This window comes from Oryctolagus cuniculus, chromosome 21, assembly GCF_051225735.1.
Source record: "Oryctolagus cuniculus isolate XC-2025 breed Fujian yellow rabbit chromosome 21, ASM5122573v1, whole genome shotgun sequence".
In the NCBI taxonomy this organism is placed as follows: domain Eukaryota; kingdom Metazoa; phylum Chordata; class Mammalia; order Lagomorpha; family Leporidae; genus Oryctolagus; species Oryctolagus cuniculus.
Window position 1 is genome coordinate 14,417,335 of NC_142887.1, and position 18,085 is coordinate 14,435,419.

Sequence of the window (18,085 nt, forward strand, 5' to 3'; positions counted from 1 at the left end):
GGGGCCGCTGACTCTGCACCCCCCCCTTGCCCTCCCCACCAGGTGGTCATGACCATCATTGTGGCCTTCATCCTCGAGGCCTTCGTCTTCCGGATGAACTACAACCGCAAGAACCAGGACTCGGAAGGTGGGTGCCGGGAGCCGCCTCCCAGGCGTTGCCTGTCTGTCTGTCTGTCTGCGGGCAGTCCAGCCCCCGGCAGCTCAACTCATTCATCTGGTTTGCCTTGCCAGGCCTCTGATTTGCACTGATTTTCAAATATTTCGTGATGGAGAAAGGCCCATGGTGTAATTTTAGAATAGACGGCGTGTGTCCTAGTTGGCAGAGGGTGGAGCAGAGAATTACCCAGCAGCCCTTTGGCCTCCTTGCCCCCAGCTCTCCCTGAGACCTGCAGCTCGGAGCTGTTGCGTCTCCACATTTCTAAGCCATGGGCTCGCTCCAGGGTGTGAACCTGCTCACCGCAGGGGCACACCGCGCTCCGGCACAGCGTGGCCGAGCAGAGCCAGTGATGGCCTCCTCGCTGCAGGTGCACGGCCCTCTCACATGGCCCTTTGTGGCTTCCCAGGGCTCCGCCCCAGTTCCGCCAAACGCCCAGTGCTACTTTTCCCAAGTCTCTGTCATATCAGGCTCTCAGGCTAATTTCTTTCTTTTTATTTAAATATTTTATTTACTTGAGAGGCAAAGTTACAGACAGCAAGAGACAGAGACAGAGAGAGAGGTCTTCCACCTGCTGGTTCACTCCCCAAATGGCTGCCACGGCCAGAGCTGACTTGATCTGAAGCCAGGAGCTTCTTCAGGGTCTCCCACATGGGTGCAGGGGCCCAAACCCTTGGGGCATCTCCCAGTGCTTTCCCAGACCATAGCAGAGAGCTGGATGGGAAGTGGAGCAGCTGGGACTCGAACCTTCGCCCATATGGGATGCCAGCACTGCAGGCGGCAGTTTCATACGCCATGCCACAGCTCTGGCGCCCCCCCCCCCCCATTAACTTTTTTTAAAACAAAGATTTATTTACTTGAAAGGCAGACTGACAGAGACAGACACAAAGATCTTCCATCCACTGGTCCAGTCCCTAAATGGCTTCAACAGCCAAGGCTGGGCCGGGCCAAAGCCAGGGGCCAGCAAGTCCATCTGAGTCTCCCACGTGGTGCAGGGGTCATCCCGCCGCTTTCCCACGTGCGGTAGGAGCCGGATCAGCAGTAGAGCAGCAGGGATCCAGAATTAGGATGGGGGATCGCTTGGGGCGCTTAGCCTGCTGCACCACGACGCCGGCCTCCCTGGGCCCGTTTCTTGCTGCAAGGAGGGAGACTCCCTCCCAAAACCGCTGTCCCTACAGGCTCCTGGCGCCCAGTGTAGGGAGGGTGGGGAGATGGGGACGGGCCAAGGGGTTCCCTCCAGGGGCCGCAGGGAGGCGGAGGTTTTTTAAACATGCGCATGTGCAAGGCTGGGGCTCTGAGCCCAGGGTCCCCCGGTCCCTGCAGTTGACGACGGCATCACCCTGGAGAAGGAAATCTCCAAAGAGGAGCTGGTCACTGTGCTGGAGCTCTACCGGGAGGGGCGAGGGGCCGCCTCGGACGTCGCCCGGCTGCTCGAGACCCTGGCCCAGATGGAGAGGTACCAGGTGAGCGGTGGAGGCGTGCGCTGGCGCAGCCTCTCAGAGTCCCGCGGGGTGGGGCCCGCGCCGTGCGCAGCCGCAGCCGAGCCCACAGCCTCTGCTCTTGCGCAGCAAAATTCCCTGGTGTTTCTGGGGCGGAGATCAAGGACCAAAAGCGACCTGAGCCTGAAGATGTACCAGGAGGAGATCCAGGTAGGAGCCCCTGGCCGCGCATGCGTGCCCTGGCCCCAGCGCCGCCCTGGGAGGGCTGCAGGGGTTCTGCCCAGCGCTCCCCTCCACCCCTTCCTCTGAGCCAGAGCTGCAGGCTCCCAGGAAGTGGAAAAACCAGCGGAGGGAGGGCAGGAGGTGGCCACCGGCTCCTCCCACTTCCAGCCCAGACCTGACCCCCCGGGTAAGCCTGCGCTGCCTGCCCGCCCGCGTGGGTTGGTTTTTGTTTTTTGTAAGAGAGAAGTCAATATTTTCTTGCACAGTCTCCTGATCCTTGTCTCTGAGTAGATGTTGCAGGGCAGCCACGGGGACCAGGGACCAGCACTTTGCCATCCCTGCCAGGTCCCTAGGGAAGGGTCTCCTCTGCTGGCCACAGCTGGGAGTCCCTCTGTCCCCCTGACACGGTGGAGCCCAAGTCCTTGCCCGCCCACCATTCCTGAGGGTGACTGGGACTTCAGTGGGTCCCTCGGGCAGATCCGCAGGGGTTGAGCTGTGGCGCCACGGGCCCCAGCCCGCGTTCCATTCCTGGCCTGACCCTGGGCGGTGGGGACCACGGGAGGTCACGCTCGCAGGAGTGAGCTGTGGCACCACAGGCCCCGGCCCGCGTTCCATTCCTGGCCTGACCCTGGGCGGTGGGGACCACGGGAGGTCACGCTCGCAGGCGGCTGGCAGAAGGGGGTGCTGCCCGTGCTGCCCTCCCTGCCAGGCCTCAGTTTCCCCATCTGCACAGCGCTAGGCCGTCTCTGGACTATTCCTTAAGCTCTAAGGTCTGGGGTTCAGATTCCTTAAAACTGCGGTGCACTTTTCAATTCCTCAATCACCCAAACGCCCTGGTCCCTGGTCCTAAGACCTGACGACACAGCAGGGGGAGCCATTCGGTTTTTCCCAAAATGCCGGATGGGGCTCTCAACCATTGGGTCCAAGCGGGAACGCAGCTCCTCTGAGCTCAACAGGGTCCCCTGCAGGAGGCCCTTTCTGGGTGACAAATTGTTACTGCCCGGCCCTTGCTTGAGAGGGGACACGTGTCCACGCAGCGTGTCCACCCCCCCGAGTTCATCCTCGCCTGAGTATTGGCGGGCGGTCCCATGTTGAGCCACGCACGCCAGGCGGGTTGGGGTTTCTGTCCCCGCTGGCTGCTCCTGTCCCCTCTGTCCTGGGCGGCCCCCTCCCTGGCCCTGTGCAGGCTGTGTGACCCCTGCTGCTGGGTGGCAGTGGCAGGCTGGGATGGGGTGGGGCCCTCAGCCCCCACCTGCCGTCTGCCCCAGGAGTGGTACGAGGAGCACGCCCGGGAGCAGGAGGAACAGCACCAGCCGCCCGGCAGCGCCGCGCCTGCCGCCCAGCAGCCCCCAGGCAGCCGCCAGCGCGCCCAGACCGTCACCTAGCCCCACCCGCGCCAGCCGCGTCTTCTATGCAATAACACCACGGCAGGATCTCACCACAACGGATGGAGTCGTCCCGCACACGTCCATACTGAGCGCGAGACCAGGGCAGGTGGGGCTCGGTCTGCAGCCGCCTTGTCCCGTATTCTTTCACTGCAGAAGTCGGGCAGGTGGGGGTCAGGCCCCAGCGAGCCCTTCCGAATGTGGAACGTTCCAGAAACCCCCGGCCAAGATGACCACTGGCGTGGACTGTGCCCCCTGCCCACAGGGGTGGCCTTTGTGGTGGGCCCGCCCTTGCCAGGCCAGGCCCAGCCCCGACTTCCTGCTGCTACCGTCAGGCCCACCCGCTCACAGCCCAGGGCTCCGTGTCTGGCTTTAGGGACAAAACCACTCCATGGCCACATCCTAGGCATTCCCTTTGGGGACCAATGCTTGAGGGGTGCGGCCTCCCACGCGGTCGGTTCCTGTGGGAGACTGCACGGAGGATGGGCCCCTGGCTCCACAGCTGTCTCTCCTGGGCGTCTTTGGTGTTGTCCCCATGGCTGGAAATCCTTCTCCAGTGGCCTCATGCAAGGATCCAAGCCCCGCGAGCAAGGAGGGGCGGTGGGAGACCGGGCCGATGGCCCTGACCCCTGGCCAGTCCCCACCCTGGGCTGTCTAAGCCCCCGTCCTGTGGCTTTACCTGTTGAAGCAGACAGATGTTTGCTTAACTGAGGGTTGTGTGACGACAAGAGCAGGTCCTGTACAGGTGCATGTGGGGGGCAGCCGACGGCGGCGGAGCACAGGGGACACCCACCTACACTGGTCCCTCTTCTCCTTGGGAGCCGCCTGCCCTCCCTGGACTCGAGGCCGGGCCGGGCACTCAGCCCAGCCCAGGTTTTCAGTGTAGTGCTTGGTGCAGAAGCAGGCTCCGCTGGACACCCAGTGACGCAGTCCCCGGGGGCCTCAGGGAGCTCTGTACGCATGCGCAGGTCGTAGTGGAGGCAGGACTGGGCGTGAGAGTCTGAGTGGGACTGGGGTGAAGGGAGTGGGGGAGCAGCATGGGGGCCTCGCTGCCTCCTGGGGTTGGAAGGTGGGCAATAGACATGGGCTTGCCCCCCCCCCCCAGCCCATGCAAGGGCGGCTATGGGGGTCTAGGGTCCCTGAGAACCACTGATTCCCGCAGGGCGCGGGAGCCGTACGGTCCTCTCTCGCCACGGGCCACAGCCTTCCCCTCTCAAAGAAGGAACTTTTTTTTGCACAACTGCGTGCCTTTGGGGTTCTGTGTATTGAAACGGGCATTTTGGAAGCACGGGTCAAGTGGCAGCTCCTGGAGGGGGCCGTGCGGCCTCTGGCCTGGGCCCCGGGCCTCCCCCTCGCCCCCCCTCTACCCCAGGGCTGGCCGCAGGGGGGGGGGGTCTGCGCCCGACTCACAGCCATGAACCCACCCAGCCCCCTCCCCCGGCCCTGCCTGGGAAAGGCCCTGGGGTCAGCCAGCGCCGGCTGGGCGAGCGGGCAGTGGGGGTACCCTTGTCATCTCGTTTGGGACACACTGACCCCAAACTCGCCTGCTGAGCAGGGACAGAGCCCCCGGGGTCTGAGCTCTGAAGGCCCTCACCCCCACGTCACAGCCTGGCAGGGCAGTGACGGCCCTGTGCCCCCACCCCGGGTGTGGGGGAGGGGACCGCCTGGCCCCAGCCTTACTGCACACCACGCTGACAATCATTTTGTACGGATCGCGGGAGCAGCACTGTAAGGTTTTGTACATTGCTGATTTGTTACCCAGAAACCCTGTGCCCCTGATATCTGGCATATTAATAAAGAACCTCTGCTTTGTAACCCCGGCTGCTGCCTCGTGACTCCGCCCCTGCCCCACCCCCTGAGGCAGTGGCCCAGTGCTGTCTGTTGAAATGTTTAATCACTCGCTGGACGCGGGATGGACAGTGCGCTCTCTCGCTCCGCCGCCGGCGTAAGCGAGCTGGGGGCACTGCCGGCGGCAAGAGGGCCCCGGGCGGCAATCCTCGGCCCTCCCCGGAACGCGCAGGCCCCGGGCGCCCCCTGAGGTAGGCACAGGGCACAGCCCACGGCCTCCTGTCCTGCAGCTGGGGGAGCCCGAGCAGCGAGGCTGCGCCACGCCCGCTGCACGACTCTAGAGGAAGCCTGGGCCAGACTGTGCCGCGTGGCCACGCCACTGCGCTCGTAAAGTGCACTGCCCTCAGTTCCGGCCTGTGGCCTTGGCCTCGGTGACGTGGCCGGCACCTGATGTCCGTCACGCGGTGCAGCTCAGGTCCTCTGAGCCGAGGCTGGGCAGCTGTTGGAGCCCTGACCCCAGGCTGCCCGCAGGTGCCTCCAACCTGCACGCTTCGGGGGTCTCCCAAATGGCCCCTCCTTGGAGGACTCTGCAGATCCGTCCCGGAGGATGCAGTGCCCACCGGGGACCCCTCATCCACAGCAGAGCTCCTTGGCAAAGTGCTCCTGGGTGGCGGCAGCTGGAGGGACTCCGTCCCCCTGCACACAGCTGCCGCCGCTGCTGTCGGCCGTGACCCCGCCTCCACCGCGGCGCCCTCAGTCACACACTCCTCAGGTGAATCACTCGGAACTCGGTGAGCAGGGCCACGGTGAGGAAGCTCAGGTAGAAGAGCAGCAGGCAGAGCCCGTAGACCTTGCTGAGCCGGAAGCATTGCAGCGGCACGGAGACCAGGGAGATGGCCAGGCTCAGCCCCAGGGCGCCGGCCAGGACCCACACCAGCAGTCCATCCGGCTCCAGCTGTGGGAGAACGGGAGAGGGGCTGGGTCACCACCAGCAGCTTTGGGGCGTCCGTGCCGCCACGGACAAGCAGCGGCCGGCAGTTGCAGGATGTCCCCGTGGGGGCAGCTTCGAGGCCCACAGCCAGCAGGGAAAGAGACGTCTCTTCCAGCTGCAGCCACTGCCTGCTGCCTGGGGGCCTCTCAGCTTGAGCCTGATGCAACGGCGACGCCGTGCTGACGTCAGAAAACAAGACCACGAAGCAGGTGGAGCGTGTTGCTCCGAGCCTGCTGGTGGGGACGGAGCGCCCGCGGCGTTGTTTTTAGCTGTTCTGTCTGGACTTTTACAATGGGGAAAATCGGGGCCAGTGTTGTGGCAGAGCGAGTTAAACTGCCACTTGCGACACCGGCATCCCATGAGACCGCCTGTCGGAGCCACGGCTGCTGTTTCTGACCCAGCGCCCTGTTAATGCAACTGGGGAGGCAGCAGGTGGGGGTGGCCCAAGTACCTGGGATCCTGCCATCCACGTGGGAGACCTGGATAGGAGTTCCTGACTCCTGGCATTGGCCTGGCCCCACCCTGGCTGTTGCAGGCATTTGGGGAGGGAACCAGAGATGGATGGATGGTCTCTCTCCTCTGCATCACTCTGCCTTTCAAATCAGTCTTTTAAAATGGAAAAATCCTTGCAAGTTTTTTTTTTTTTTACTTGAAAGGCGGAGTTAGAGAGAGACAGTCTTTCACCTGCTGGTTTGCTCCCCAAATGGCTGCAATGGTCAGGGGTGGGTCAGACTGAAGCCAGGAGCATCACCCAGGCCTCCCAAGTGGGTGGTAGGAGCCCAAGGACTTGGCCGTCGTCATCGGCTGCACGCCCAGGTGCATTGTGGGGGATGCCAGCATCACAGGTGACGGCCTAACCTGCTGCGCCACAATGCCGCCGCCCCATACAGGGTGTCTGAAGAAAAGGTCACTATCCACAATCTATGTGGACTCTCAGGGCCAGGGCCAGGGCCAGGGCCAGCGGAAGGCAGAAGCATAGCTCGGAGGGATGCTGCCACAGGCCAAGGGACCCCAGCAGCCGCCAGGAGTCGAGAGGCCGGCCAGGGTCCTCCCCAGAGCCTTCAGAGCGAGTAGGGCCCTGCCCACAGCTGGGCTTCAGCCTGCACAATGGTGACAAAGTGTCCACTGTTCTCAGGGCAGCCGAGGAAAAGGGCACACGTCTCTCTCTCTCTCTCTCTCTCTCTCTCTCTCTCTCTCTCTCTCTCTCTCTCTCTCCATGAGCACACACACATGGAACGCTTGAATTTCCAGTAAATATGTTCACCTACTGAAAAGCTCTTCATGGAGCCAGTGCTGTGGCATAGCGAGTAAAGCTTCCGCCTGCAGTGCTGGCATCCTATATGGGCACCAGTTCGAGTCCCGGCTGCTCCACTTCCTATCCAGCTCTACTATGGCCTGGGAAAGCAATAGAAGATGGCCCAAGTCCTTGGACCCCTGCACCCATGTGGGAGACCCGGAAGTGACTATTGCCAGGGCCCAACTCCCAGGAGCATTAGCAGGGAGTTGGATTGGAAGCGGAGCAGCCAGGACTTGAACCGGTGCTCATATGGGATTCCCGCGTAATAGGCAACAGCTTACCCGCTATGCCACACCAGCCCCTGGTGTTTCCCTGGTTCTGGCTTGTGGGCATGGCCAAGTGAGAGGCTGAGGAGGGGTCCATCCCAGGAGATGTTCCCGGAAGAAAGTGGTGGGCGCCTGGGTGCCCATCAACAGTGCCCGCCCTCAGCGCCGTCCCCGCCCCCAGCACAGTCCCCGCCCCCAGTGCTGCCCCTGCCCCCACACCATCCCCGCCCCTAGTGCCATCCCCGCCCCCAGCTTATTCTCATCTGTCTTGGTCTCTGAGTTCGAGTCCCTCCAGAGATGTGGGGCTGGAGTCCGCCTGCTTGCAGCCTGGGCTCCGATCTGCCTCGCAGCGGGTGTGGATTGTCTGATGCAACATTTTAAAGCAGAAAGATTCCCTAAGGCACTGATTCCTTCTTTAGAAAATCTGGAAGGTGGCAGAGGCGAGTTCGCCGGCGGAGGCTCGCTCCAACACCCCACACTGTTTCCTGCCGGCCCTGCAGCCTGGGGCTCCCACCTGGGCTAGAACCACTTCTCCTGCAGGCGTGTGGCTAAGACGCCACGTGGGGTGCCTGTGTCCCACATGGGAGTGCCTGGGGTTGCGTCTGGGCTCCACTCCCGATTCCTGCTTCTTGCCAACACACACCCTGGGCGGCAGCAGTGATGGCCCAGGTACTCGGGCCCCTGCCGCCCACGTGATCCAGATGGCGTTCCAGGCTCCTGGCCTCAGCCTGGCCCAGCTCAGGCTGTTGTGGGCATTTGGGGAGTGAACCGGAAGATAGAAGATCCTCTCTCTCTGCCTCATAGAAATCACTGAAAATGAGAGCAGCTGGGGCTGGCGTTGTGGTGTAGCAGGTAAAAGCCGCCACCTGCTGTCCAGCACCCCATATGGGGGCCAGTTTGCATCCTGGCTGCTCCACCCCAATCTAGCGCTCCCTCCCTGCTGATGGCCTGGGAGAAGCAGCAGAAAATGGCCCAAGTGCTTGGGCCCCTGCCACCCATGTGGGAGACACAGATGAAGCTCCTGGCTGCAGCCTGGCTCAGCCCTGGCTGTTGCATTTATCCGGGCAGTGAACCAGCAGATGGAAGACCCCTCCCTCTCTAACTCTTTCAAATAAATAAATAAAACTTTTCAAAAAGTAATAAAAAAATTTTTTTTGACAGGCAGAGTGGACAGAGAGAGAGAGAGACAGAGAGAAAGGTTTTCCTTTGCCGTTGGTTCACCCTCCAATGGCTGCCGTGGCCAGCGCGCTGCAGCCGGCGCACCACGCTGATCCAAAACCAGGAGCCAGGTGCTTCTCCTGGTCTCCCATGGGGTGCAGGGCCCAAGCACCTGGGCCATCCTCCACTGCACTCCCGGGCCACAGCAGAGAGCTGGACTGGAAGAGGAGCAACCGGGACAGAATCCGGCGCCCCAACTGGGACTAGAACCTGATGTGCTGGCGCCGCAGACAGAGGATTAACCTAGTGAGCCGCGGCACCGGCAAAAAGTAATAAAAATTAAATACAAACAAGAGCAGCCATGCAAGTGGAGTCCTTGTTTTTCCTACATGGGCCCCCAGGGAGCTAGCTAAAAAGTACAGATGTCTGGACCCCACCCCTGGGGACACGGGAGGTCAAGGGGTCTCATGGCCCCCAGGAAATCTCCGGACGTGGTGAAAAGCCCCTGCCATTCAGCGTGTGTTGGACCTGTCTGCTTGCGGGCACTGCTGGGCTCCATTCTTCGGCCTGGCCCTTACCCTATGCATGCAGGTGTCGTCAACTCCATTTTACAAGGGAGGAACCTAAGGCCCAGGGATGTCATAACCCACTCAGAGCCTCACAGCAGGGGCCGGCGCTGTGGCGTGGCAGGTTACGCCTTCATCTGCGGCACCAGCATCCCATATGGGCGCCGGTTCAATTCCTGGCTGCTCCACTCTGATCCAGCTCCCTGCTAATGCACCTGGGAAAGCAGCAGCAGGTGGCCCAAGTGTTTGGGTTCCTGCACTCCTGTGGGAGACCCAGTAAAAGTCCAGGGCTCCTGGCTTCAGCCTGGCACAGCCCTAACCATGTGGTCATTTGGGGAGGGAACCAGCAGATGGAAGATCTGTCTCCTTTTCTCTCTGTCATTCTTTCCATTAAAATAAGTAAATCTTAAAAAAAAAAAAAAAAAAAGCCACACAGCAGTGACTAAGTAACAGGACCAAGACCCACACCCAGGGCCTTCTTCCCCTTCTCCCATCTTAATCACTCTGCGAACGTGCAAGGAATATGTCTTTTCCAACCCTACGTGCACACGACTTTCACAATATTCGGCAAATCAGAATGAATTAAGACATGCCCTCTTCCTGGGAGGTGTGAACTGGTCTCCCAGGCCCAGGAGGAGGAGGCGAGAGCGGGAGCTGTGGCCACTCACCTTGACCTCGGCGTGGCCCCGTGAGAGCTGGAGCAGGCAGCCCAGCCCGACCCCCACCAGGATATCTGTGGTGCAGCTCAGGAGGCGTGGCTAGAGCGGCAGCCCCATCCCCACCACGCTGTGCCCCTCCCACCGGGCCAGACCCTGCTCTGTGATCTGTGCCCACCGCCCTCCACCCCACCCCCATACCCAGCCTGAGACCCTGCCCGGTTTCAGCGCCTCTAAGAAGGTGGGCGTCAGGTGTGCATTTTGTTCTCAGTCCATGAGGATCAAAGGAGGCATCAGAAATGCTAGACATGGGGGCCGGCGCTGTGGCACAGTGGGTAAAGCCACTGCCTGTGGCACCCGCAACCGATATGAGCGCTGGTTCGAGTCCCATCTGCTCCACTTCTGATCCAGCTCCCTGCTAATGCACCTGGGAAAGCAGTAGAAGATGGCCCAGGTGCTTGGGCCCCTGTACTCATGTGGGAGACCCAGAAGAGGCTCCTGGCTCCTGGCTTCAGATTGGCTCAGCTCCGGCCATTGCAGTCATTTGGGGAGTGAACCAGTGAATGGAAGACCTCTCTCTCTGTCTCTCCCTCTAACTCTTCCTTTCAAATAAATAAATATTAGGAAAAGAAACATTTGGCACCTGTAAGCACTCAGCAGATGGAGAAACTGAGGCGGGCTGGGGCAAAGTGACCCCCGCAGCCCCTTGGTGGGAACTGGCAATGGTGCCAGGGTCAAGGCCATCTCCAGAGGCCATTCAGGCTCTCTCCTTCCCACTCAACCTGAGACACTGGCAGAGGCACAGGCTGGAGGCCAGGAGCAGGTCTCGGTGGGGACAAGGAGCAGGTGTGGCCACACGGTGCGTTGAATACATCGCTTTATTTAGCAAACAGCAGTCTCCACTGCTTGCCAAGGGCAAGCCACAGGCTGGACGCCGAGCTGGGGGCGTGAGGTCCTCCTCCTCCTCCTCTCAGCCCCACCCAACTCCTCCTAAATTTATGTGTATTGATCTGACAGGCAGAGAGACGGGGCGAGAGCGCCCATCTGCTGGCTTACTTTACTCTCCAAATACCTGCAATGGCTGGGGCTGGCCCAAGCCCAAAGCAAGGGGCCGGCCCAAGCCCAAAGCCAGGGGCCAGGGGCCAGAAGCCAGGAGCTAGGTACTCATAGGTACTCATCCAAGTCATCACCCAGCCCCCCAGGGCCGGCATTAGCAGGGAGCTGGAGTCAGGGGCCGGAGCCGGGAACTGAACCCAGGTACCCCAAGGCGAGATGCGGGCATCTCACCCACCCCCACCCAGCCCACTGTCAACTTGCAGAGATGAGAGAGGCCCAGAGAGCACACCACGTGCACCCGGCGCTCAGGCCACCGGCTGGCACAGGGCTGGCACACAGCTGGCACCCGGCGGGACCAGAACCCAGGGCTCTCTGCTTCCGAAGCCCCTTGCCCCACAGCCCCGTGCTGGCTGCCCCAGCCTTCTCCAGGCAGATCAGGGCTTGGAGAGCAGCGGCCAAGCCCACACCTGATTCATAAATAATGCTTTACGGAAGCAGCCGTGCCCACTGTTTCTATCCTGTCTGCCTCTTTGCATTGCAACAGAAGAGCTGAGTCCTGTGAAAAGGGATCGCGCAGCCTGACCCGCGTCCACAAGATTTACTCTCTGGCCCTTTAAGGAAACAGGAGGGGGACAGGCATTCAGCCCAGCTGTCCAGAGCCTGCATCCCACATCGGAGGGCCTGGGCTCCGTTCCCGGCTCTGCTCCTGACCCCAGCTTCCTGCCAGTGCAGGCCCCGGGGGGCGGCAGTGAGGACCCTGGTGGCTGGGCCCCTGCCACCCATTAGGAGACCCAGCTGGAGTCCCCGGCTCCTGGATTCAGCCTGGCCCAGCCGTGGCTGTTGCGGGCATCTGGGGAGTGAACCAGCAGATGGGCGCTCTCTCTGTGTCTGTCTCTCAATACACAAGGAGGAAGATAATTTTTAACAAGAAAATATCTGCCGGCCCCTGACATGGACCATGAGTCCCTACAAGCCGGGGGTGGGGGGTGTCCTCCAGTGGGGCACACACGTGCGCACCTGCTAATGCCCCGGCCCTAGCAGCAATGGAGGCTGCTGTCCCCTGAGGCTCAGCCCAACACCCCCACTTTGCAGAGGAGCCGGAGGTGTTGCACAGAGAGCCCGTCCGTCCCCAGAGTGGGCTCACAGCCGGCCCAGCTCTCAGGGCTGTGACGCCAGAGCTGAGGCCAAGGCAGCCGCACAAAGGATACTGAAGATGATGCCGCCGAAACAGGCTGCGAACGCCATCCGGGGGTAGCCCTGGCGGGCCAGGGTGAAATCCGAGAAGGCATCTACATGGAGACAGGAGGGGGCCTGAGCTGGGGCCCATGGTCACTCCCCCTTCACCCTCACCTGCAGTGGCTCGGTCATGGCACTCCCCAGCCTGGTGCCGCGGGGACGTGGGGCACAGCGCCCGGTACAGCATGGTTCCCTTTCCCTACTCCTCCCTGCCGGGAGCAACCTTATGGGTGTGCCGTGCCATGCTGCTGTGGCGCAGTGAGTTAAGCCACCACCTGCAACACCTGCATCTCATATGGGCACAGGTTCGAGTCCCAGCTGCTTCACTTCTGATCCAGCTCCCTGCTAATGGCCTGGGAAAGCAGTGGAAGACGGCCCAAGTGCTTGGGTTCCTGCACCAACGTTCCCTGGGGCTGCTGTGGCCACCTACAGAGTGACCCAGCAGGTGGAAGGTCTCTCTCTCTCTCTTTCTCCTCCATCTCCTGCAACTCAGCCTTTCCAATCAATCAATCAATCTTGAAAAAAAATGGCAGCAGGCACTGAGTCCAGGCTCACGACACCAGCAGGTGGCCGCTGCCCGGATGCCGGCGAAGCCCAGCCCGCCCGAGTCACCTCCGATGCTGTTCCCCCAGGCCAGCAGCGTGAGGCCCAGGACGGTGTTGCTCAGCCGGAAGACCACGCCCAGGGACCGCAGGATGTTCACCGCCTCCGTGGCAGCCGCGTTGATCCACAGGGCGCTGGTCAGGAAGCCCAGGAAAGCGAAGAGCTGCGGAGGGAAAAGCGTGCAGAGGGCGCGGCCTCGGAGCATGCGCAGAAAACCAGGTGCTATCTGCAGCTAGCGCTGCCCGGGCGGAGTGCTCCATAAAAGGTCAGAACCAGTTACTCCTTGGTTCCCCGAAAGTGACCCCACCTGCCCGGCGGTCACTCCTCAGCGCCCCCAAGCCCAGCGCGTCTCTCACAGGCCTCTCCAAGGCTCTGCCTACCACGGACAGGACGGGCAAACCACCAACCCACCGGGCTCTTATCACTGTCTGCTGCCCCCCAGGGCGCGTGGGCAGGAAGCCGAGTTGGAGGCAGAGGAGCAGGGCTGGAGCTGCCCCAGACAGCAGCTCAGAGCCTGCCCCGATGTGATGCCCCGAAGCCGAAGGCTCCGGGAGCTGGGGCCTGCGCTCCCATCTCACACGGAGCCCTGTGATGGCGCAGCCGGCCCTGTCCCTGCTCACTGCTGCCCCAGCTGCGGGTTCCCTGAATCCAGGGCATCCCCACTTTCCAAAGTATTTCCTATCTCAGCGAAATCATTCCCACTGTGCAATCCCTGTGCATGCAGGCACCCTGCCTGCCCCCACAGACGCATGCGTGCTCGGCTCGCTTCCACAGAAAGTTTGAGAAAAAAAAAAAAAAAAGACTTGACTTGGTCTCTGTTTCAAGAGTTGGTCATGGGGGCCAGCATCGTGGCACCACTGACCCCTGTGTCCTGTATCAGGGCACCTGTTCGAGTCCTGGCTGCTCCTCTTCCAATTCAGCTTCCTGCTCACGAGCCCAGGAAAGCAGCAGATGATGGCCCAAGTACTTGGGTCCCTGTCACCCATGTGGGAGAAAGGATGGGGTTCCTGGCTCCTGGCTTCTGGCTTCGACCCGGTCCCACCCTGGCTGTTGCAGCCATTTGGGGAGTGAACCAGTAAATGGAGGATCCTTCTCTGTGTCTCCTTCTCTGTGTTGCTCTGCCTTTCAAATAAATAAAACTTTAAGAGACATCGCACTAAGTGGAAGCAGCCAGACACAGCCATCATGCGTGAGGTTCTGCTGGGAGCGTCTGTCCAGGACAGGCAAATCCAGAGACTGAAGGCAGAGGAGTGGCTGCGGGGCCCCAGGAGCAGGCACATGCGAAGCCCCGGTGAACGGGCAGGCTTCACCTGGCAACGGGGAGGACGGGGAGGACGCTCTAACCCCAACCGAGGTCACAAGGTCATGGTCGCACAGCTGGGAATGTGCTGATGACCTTTGCACTGCACTTAAATGGGCGAATGGCTTAGCACATGAATCACGTCTCACCAAAGCAAAGCTGTCACCAGGCCAGACCGAACCCACCCCAACAGGTGCAGAGTCCAGCTCGCTGCCGATGCCTGGCGGGGCCGCCCTCAGACAACCCGCTCCCGGCTCTCGGCACGCCCAGGGTTCTTACCCAGTGGAACTTGGGGGGCTCGCTGTTGGATGTGGCAAAAAAGGTGATGGAAGCCAAGGCCGTGCCAGTGATCACCACCACCGCCCAGACAGGAAAGACGCCGCCTATCGCGTAGACGCCATCTGCGGAGGACGAGAAGTGGGCAGAGGCTCTCGGCAGCCTTGGCTCAGCGCCCCCTCCCAGAGGATAAAGCCCACCTCCACTTGACTGCCCAGATATTACAGAGGGGCTGCCTGGGCACTTCAGCGGGGCAGAGAAGTGACAAGCGAGCTCTCAAGCAAGTCACATGTGAAAGGAAAGATGGACCCGTGAAAAACAGACTCTCTCCTGGCTAAGGCTGGGTGCCATCTTTACCCTCTACCACTTCATGGCAGACATCGCTAATCAACCACGATAGTTCCAACTAAGCTTTACGGCAGTCCTTCCTGCCAGGCACTACCAATGGATGGGCGTGGCTCCGTGACATGAGTCTTCCATTCAAATCCAACCTTACCCAGTGACGTGAGCCACACCTGCTCTCTTAAGTCTACTCCACAGCCAACCCATTAACAAGGTACGAAGGCTCCAGAGGCTTCCTATTACACCACTGACGGGAGGAACCCACAGGCAGGAAGAAGATTCTGGAATTCTCTGCACACCGTCCTTTCACCAGGAAGATTCTAGAATTCTTTGTGCCCTCTAATGGCGTCATGGTCCTATAGGCAAGGAATGGTTCCAGTGCCCAGAGACACACTCCAAGACCTCCCTCCAGTTTTCTTTGGCCCAGCTCACTGGCCCCCAAACGTGAGCAGGTGCAGGACCTGTGCGAGGATGAGCTCACAGACTGCGTGCCCTGTCATTCCGGGTGGTGTCCAGCGACCACGCTCGCCTCCAGCCTGGCTTTCTCCGCATGTGCCCAGCCCTCGCCATAGGCTCTTTTGGGGGAAGTAGGTGTGGGGTGGTCAGGGAGGGGCTCCTTGGAGCCTGAGGGTCGGAGCTGGAGGCCTCCTCCAGGGAGAGCCGGGGACGTGGCACTGGGGAGCCACGGAAGTGGTAGAGCGGGAACCTCACCGGGCAGCCTGCGGAGGGAGGAGCTTGCAGGCTGGCGAGGAAATGGAGCTGCTGCTACCCGGGCCACGGGCTGAGGCTGGGGGTTCTGTCCACGCAGCCCCCTGCCCAGAAGGGGCCCACGGAGGCGCTGGCCTGGACCAGAATTCCCTGGGATGGACTGGCTACCGATGGTGTCAGGGGCACGTGGAGGAGACACTGAACCCCAGCACCACGGCTCCAGAAAGGGCCTCCTTCTCCAGGGCCCTCCCCGGAACAAGGGGAGTCTCCCTTCCGGGCTGCTGGACAGCGCCTGCTAAACCCCGAGGTGTGCGGGCTCCAGCCCAGCTCAGGAGGGCAGGGGAGGGTGCACTGCTGTCCCCAGTGACCTTGGCTTTGTTAGAAGTGACGTCAGGTTCCAATCGGTGCAGGTGATACCACTTCCTTCTCCATGCATTTGCTTTCTAAAAGTACCGATGTAAGAAGAACCAGCAGGCAGGTGTCTGGCCTGGTGGTTAAGCCACTATTTGGGATGCACGCATTACACATCAGAGTGCCAGGGCTCCAGTCCCAGCTCCTTGCTATTTTTTTTTTTTTTTTTTAAGATTTATCTCTTTGAAAGTCAGAGTTAGATAGAGAGGGGAGAGACAGAGAAAGAGAGAGATCCATCCACTGGTTCACTCCCTGATGGCTGCAATAGCCAGGACTGGGCCAGGCCAAAGTCAGGAGCCAGGAGCTTCATCAGGGCCTCCTACATGGGTGCAGGGGCCCAAGTCCTTGGGCCATCTTCCCCTGCTTTCCCAGGCCATCAGCAGGCAGATGGATTGGAAGTGGAGCAGCCGGGACCCAAACCAGTGCCCACACAAGATGCCGGCCGCTCCTCCATTTCTGATCCAGCTTCCTGCTAACGCACAGCCTGGGAGGCAACAGACGATGGCTCAGGTACTTGGATCCCTGGCATCCCCATGGGAGGCCTGGATGGAGCTCCTGGCTCCTGGCTCTGGCCTGGCCCTGCCCTGGCTGTTGCAGGCATTTTGGGGAGTGAACCAGCAGATGGTAGCATTGTTCTCTCTTTTAAATGAAGTGAAACTAAATAAGTAAAAATTAACAACAGTGACAAAAGGCCTGGGCATCTCCTCAGCCAGGGCAGAGTGTCCTGGGCAGGCGGGGACACCAGCGCATGGGAACTTGGCCAGGTCACGTGGTCAAGTGGGCTGAGCCCAGCCCGGCCGCCCCACAGGCGAGAGAGGGCGTGGTGGGGATTCAGGCCCCCGGACACCACAGCACGGCCCCTTCTGGCTCCAGCCAGATTCCCTTCAGGATTCCAAGAGGTCCCTGAAGGCTTGAGAAGCCCCAGTCCAGATATATATATATTTTTTTTTGACAGGCAGAGTGGACAGTGAAAGAGAGAGAGAGAGAGAGAGAGAGAGAGAGAGAGAGAGAGAAAGGTCTTCCTTTTCCATTGGTTCACCCCTCAATGGCCGCTGCAGCTGGTGCGTTGCAGCCAGTGCACTGTGCTGATCCGAAGCCAGGAGCCAGGTGCTTCTCCTGGTCTCCCATGGGGTGCAGGGCCCAAGCACCTGGGCCATCCTCCACTGCACTCCCTGGCCACAGCAGAGAGCTGGCCTGGAAGAGGAGCAACCGGGACAGAATCTGGCGCCCCAACCGGGTCTAGAACCCGGGATGCCGGTGCCGCAGGCAGAGGGTTAGCCTAGTGAGCCACGGCGCCGGCCCCCAGTCCAGATTTTTTTGTGAAATCTCCAAAGCTTTAAATGCAGGCAAATGAGCCAGAGCGCTGGACTTGGTCTACCAGCCACCTAAAGCCAGTAGAACTGGATCAGCCTGACCCTGGCGTGGCCCTGGGTAGACTCCCAGGCCAGTGCACCTGCTGTATGCCCGAGGCTCTGCCACGAGCCCAGACGCCCCTCTCATGCCTCCGGTGTGGCTGAGCAGAAAATTCTAGAATGTGGGTGGGCACTGGGCAGGGGGTGGTACTCACAGGCCCCAGACTGCAGGGTCAAGACCACGACCAGTGGGCTGATAACGAGGTGCAGACAGTTGAGGGGCCGCTTCCAGTTCTTGTCTTCCTTGTCGGGGTCCACCACGGGGACGGTGAGCAGCAGCAGGAACTCCACGGGCAGCTGCCAGGCGGACAGAGGCCAGAGGCGCCATGAGGGGAACCCGCGGCCAGCGTCCAAGCTCAGTGACTCACGAGCTATGGGTTTCCCTCTGCGGCGGGAGGAAGTGACTACAACCCGAGTGACCGAAAAGTGTGACAAAGGTGACAAGTGCGTCCTGTCCGTCCCACTGCTTCGGGAAGGGCTTGGAGACTTTGTTCCTCGCCTTCACAGCTTCCGGGGGCCACCTGCGTTCCTTGGCTCCTGACCCCACCTCACTCCCTCTCTCCTACGGGCACCCCTGCAACCACTCTGGGCCCCTGACAATCCCCCAACCCCCTCCCCCTCGCAGCAGCCTCAACACCTGCAGGGTCCCCTCCGCCCCGTAAGCCACAGGTTCTGGGGATTAGAGTGGGGATATCTTTGGGGGGCTCACTGTTCTTCATAGCCCAGCACCCCACCCCGTGGACAGGATAATCACCCAGTCATGAGCCCAGAGAGGCTGAGGTACTCATCCAAAGCCACACAGACAGGGGATACACAGCT

General features: G+C 61.0%; 2 protein-coding genes across 18 annotated transcripts in view; one reads left to right on the top strand and one right to left on the bottom strand.

Moving 5' to 3' along the window:
• Positions 1-5,015, top strand: part of TPCN1 (two pore segment channel 1) — a 58,846-nt gene extending 53,831 nt beyond the window's left edge. For all 8 annotated transcript variants that reach the window (XM_051826580.3, XM_051826581.3, XM_051826579.3 and 5 more), the window contains 4 exons: positions 43-127; positions 1,478-1,617; positions 1,723-1,803; positions 3,084-5,015. In XM_051826580.3, coding sequence (XP_051682540.3) covers positions 43-127; positions 1,478-1,617; positions 1,723-1,803; positions 3,084-3,200 — 423 coding nt within the window. In that variant the 3' untranslated portion in view covers positions 3,201-5,015. The remainder of the gene's footprint in view (positions 1-42; positions 128-1,477; positions 1,618-1,722; positions 1,804-3,083) is intronic.
• The window catches only part of SLC8B1 (solute carrier family 8 member B1), a 31,286-nt gene continuing 17,736 nt past the window's right edge, over positions 4,536-18,085 (bottom strand). For 2 of the 10 annotated variants that reach the window (XM_070066248.2, XM_089323212.1), the window contains exons 11-15: positions 17,422-17,563; positions 12,827-12,980; positions 12,187-12,267; positions 9,935-9,999; positions 4,536-5,943 (exon numbers count right to left, since the gene is read on the bottom strand). In XM_070066248.2, coding sequence (XP_069922349.2) covers positions 4,991-5,943; positions 9,935-9,999; positions 12,187-12,267; positions 12,827-12,980; positions 17,422-17,563 — 1,395 coding nt within the window. In that variant the 3' untranslated portion in view covers positions 4,536-4,990. Of the gene's footprint in view, positions 5,944-7,243; positions 7,721-7,757; positions 7,907-9,934; positions 10,000-12,186; positions 12,268-12,826; positions 12,981-14,396; positions 14,519-17,421; positions 17,564-18,085 lie in introns of those variants that run through there. The other 8 variants (XM_070066249.2, XM_070066251.2, XM_089323213.1 and 5 more) reach the window with 8 other exon arrangements.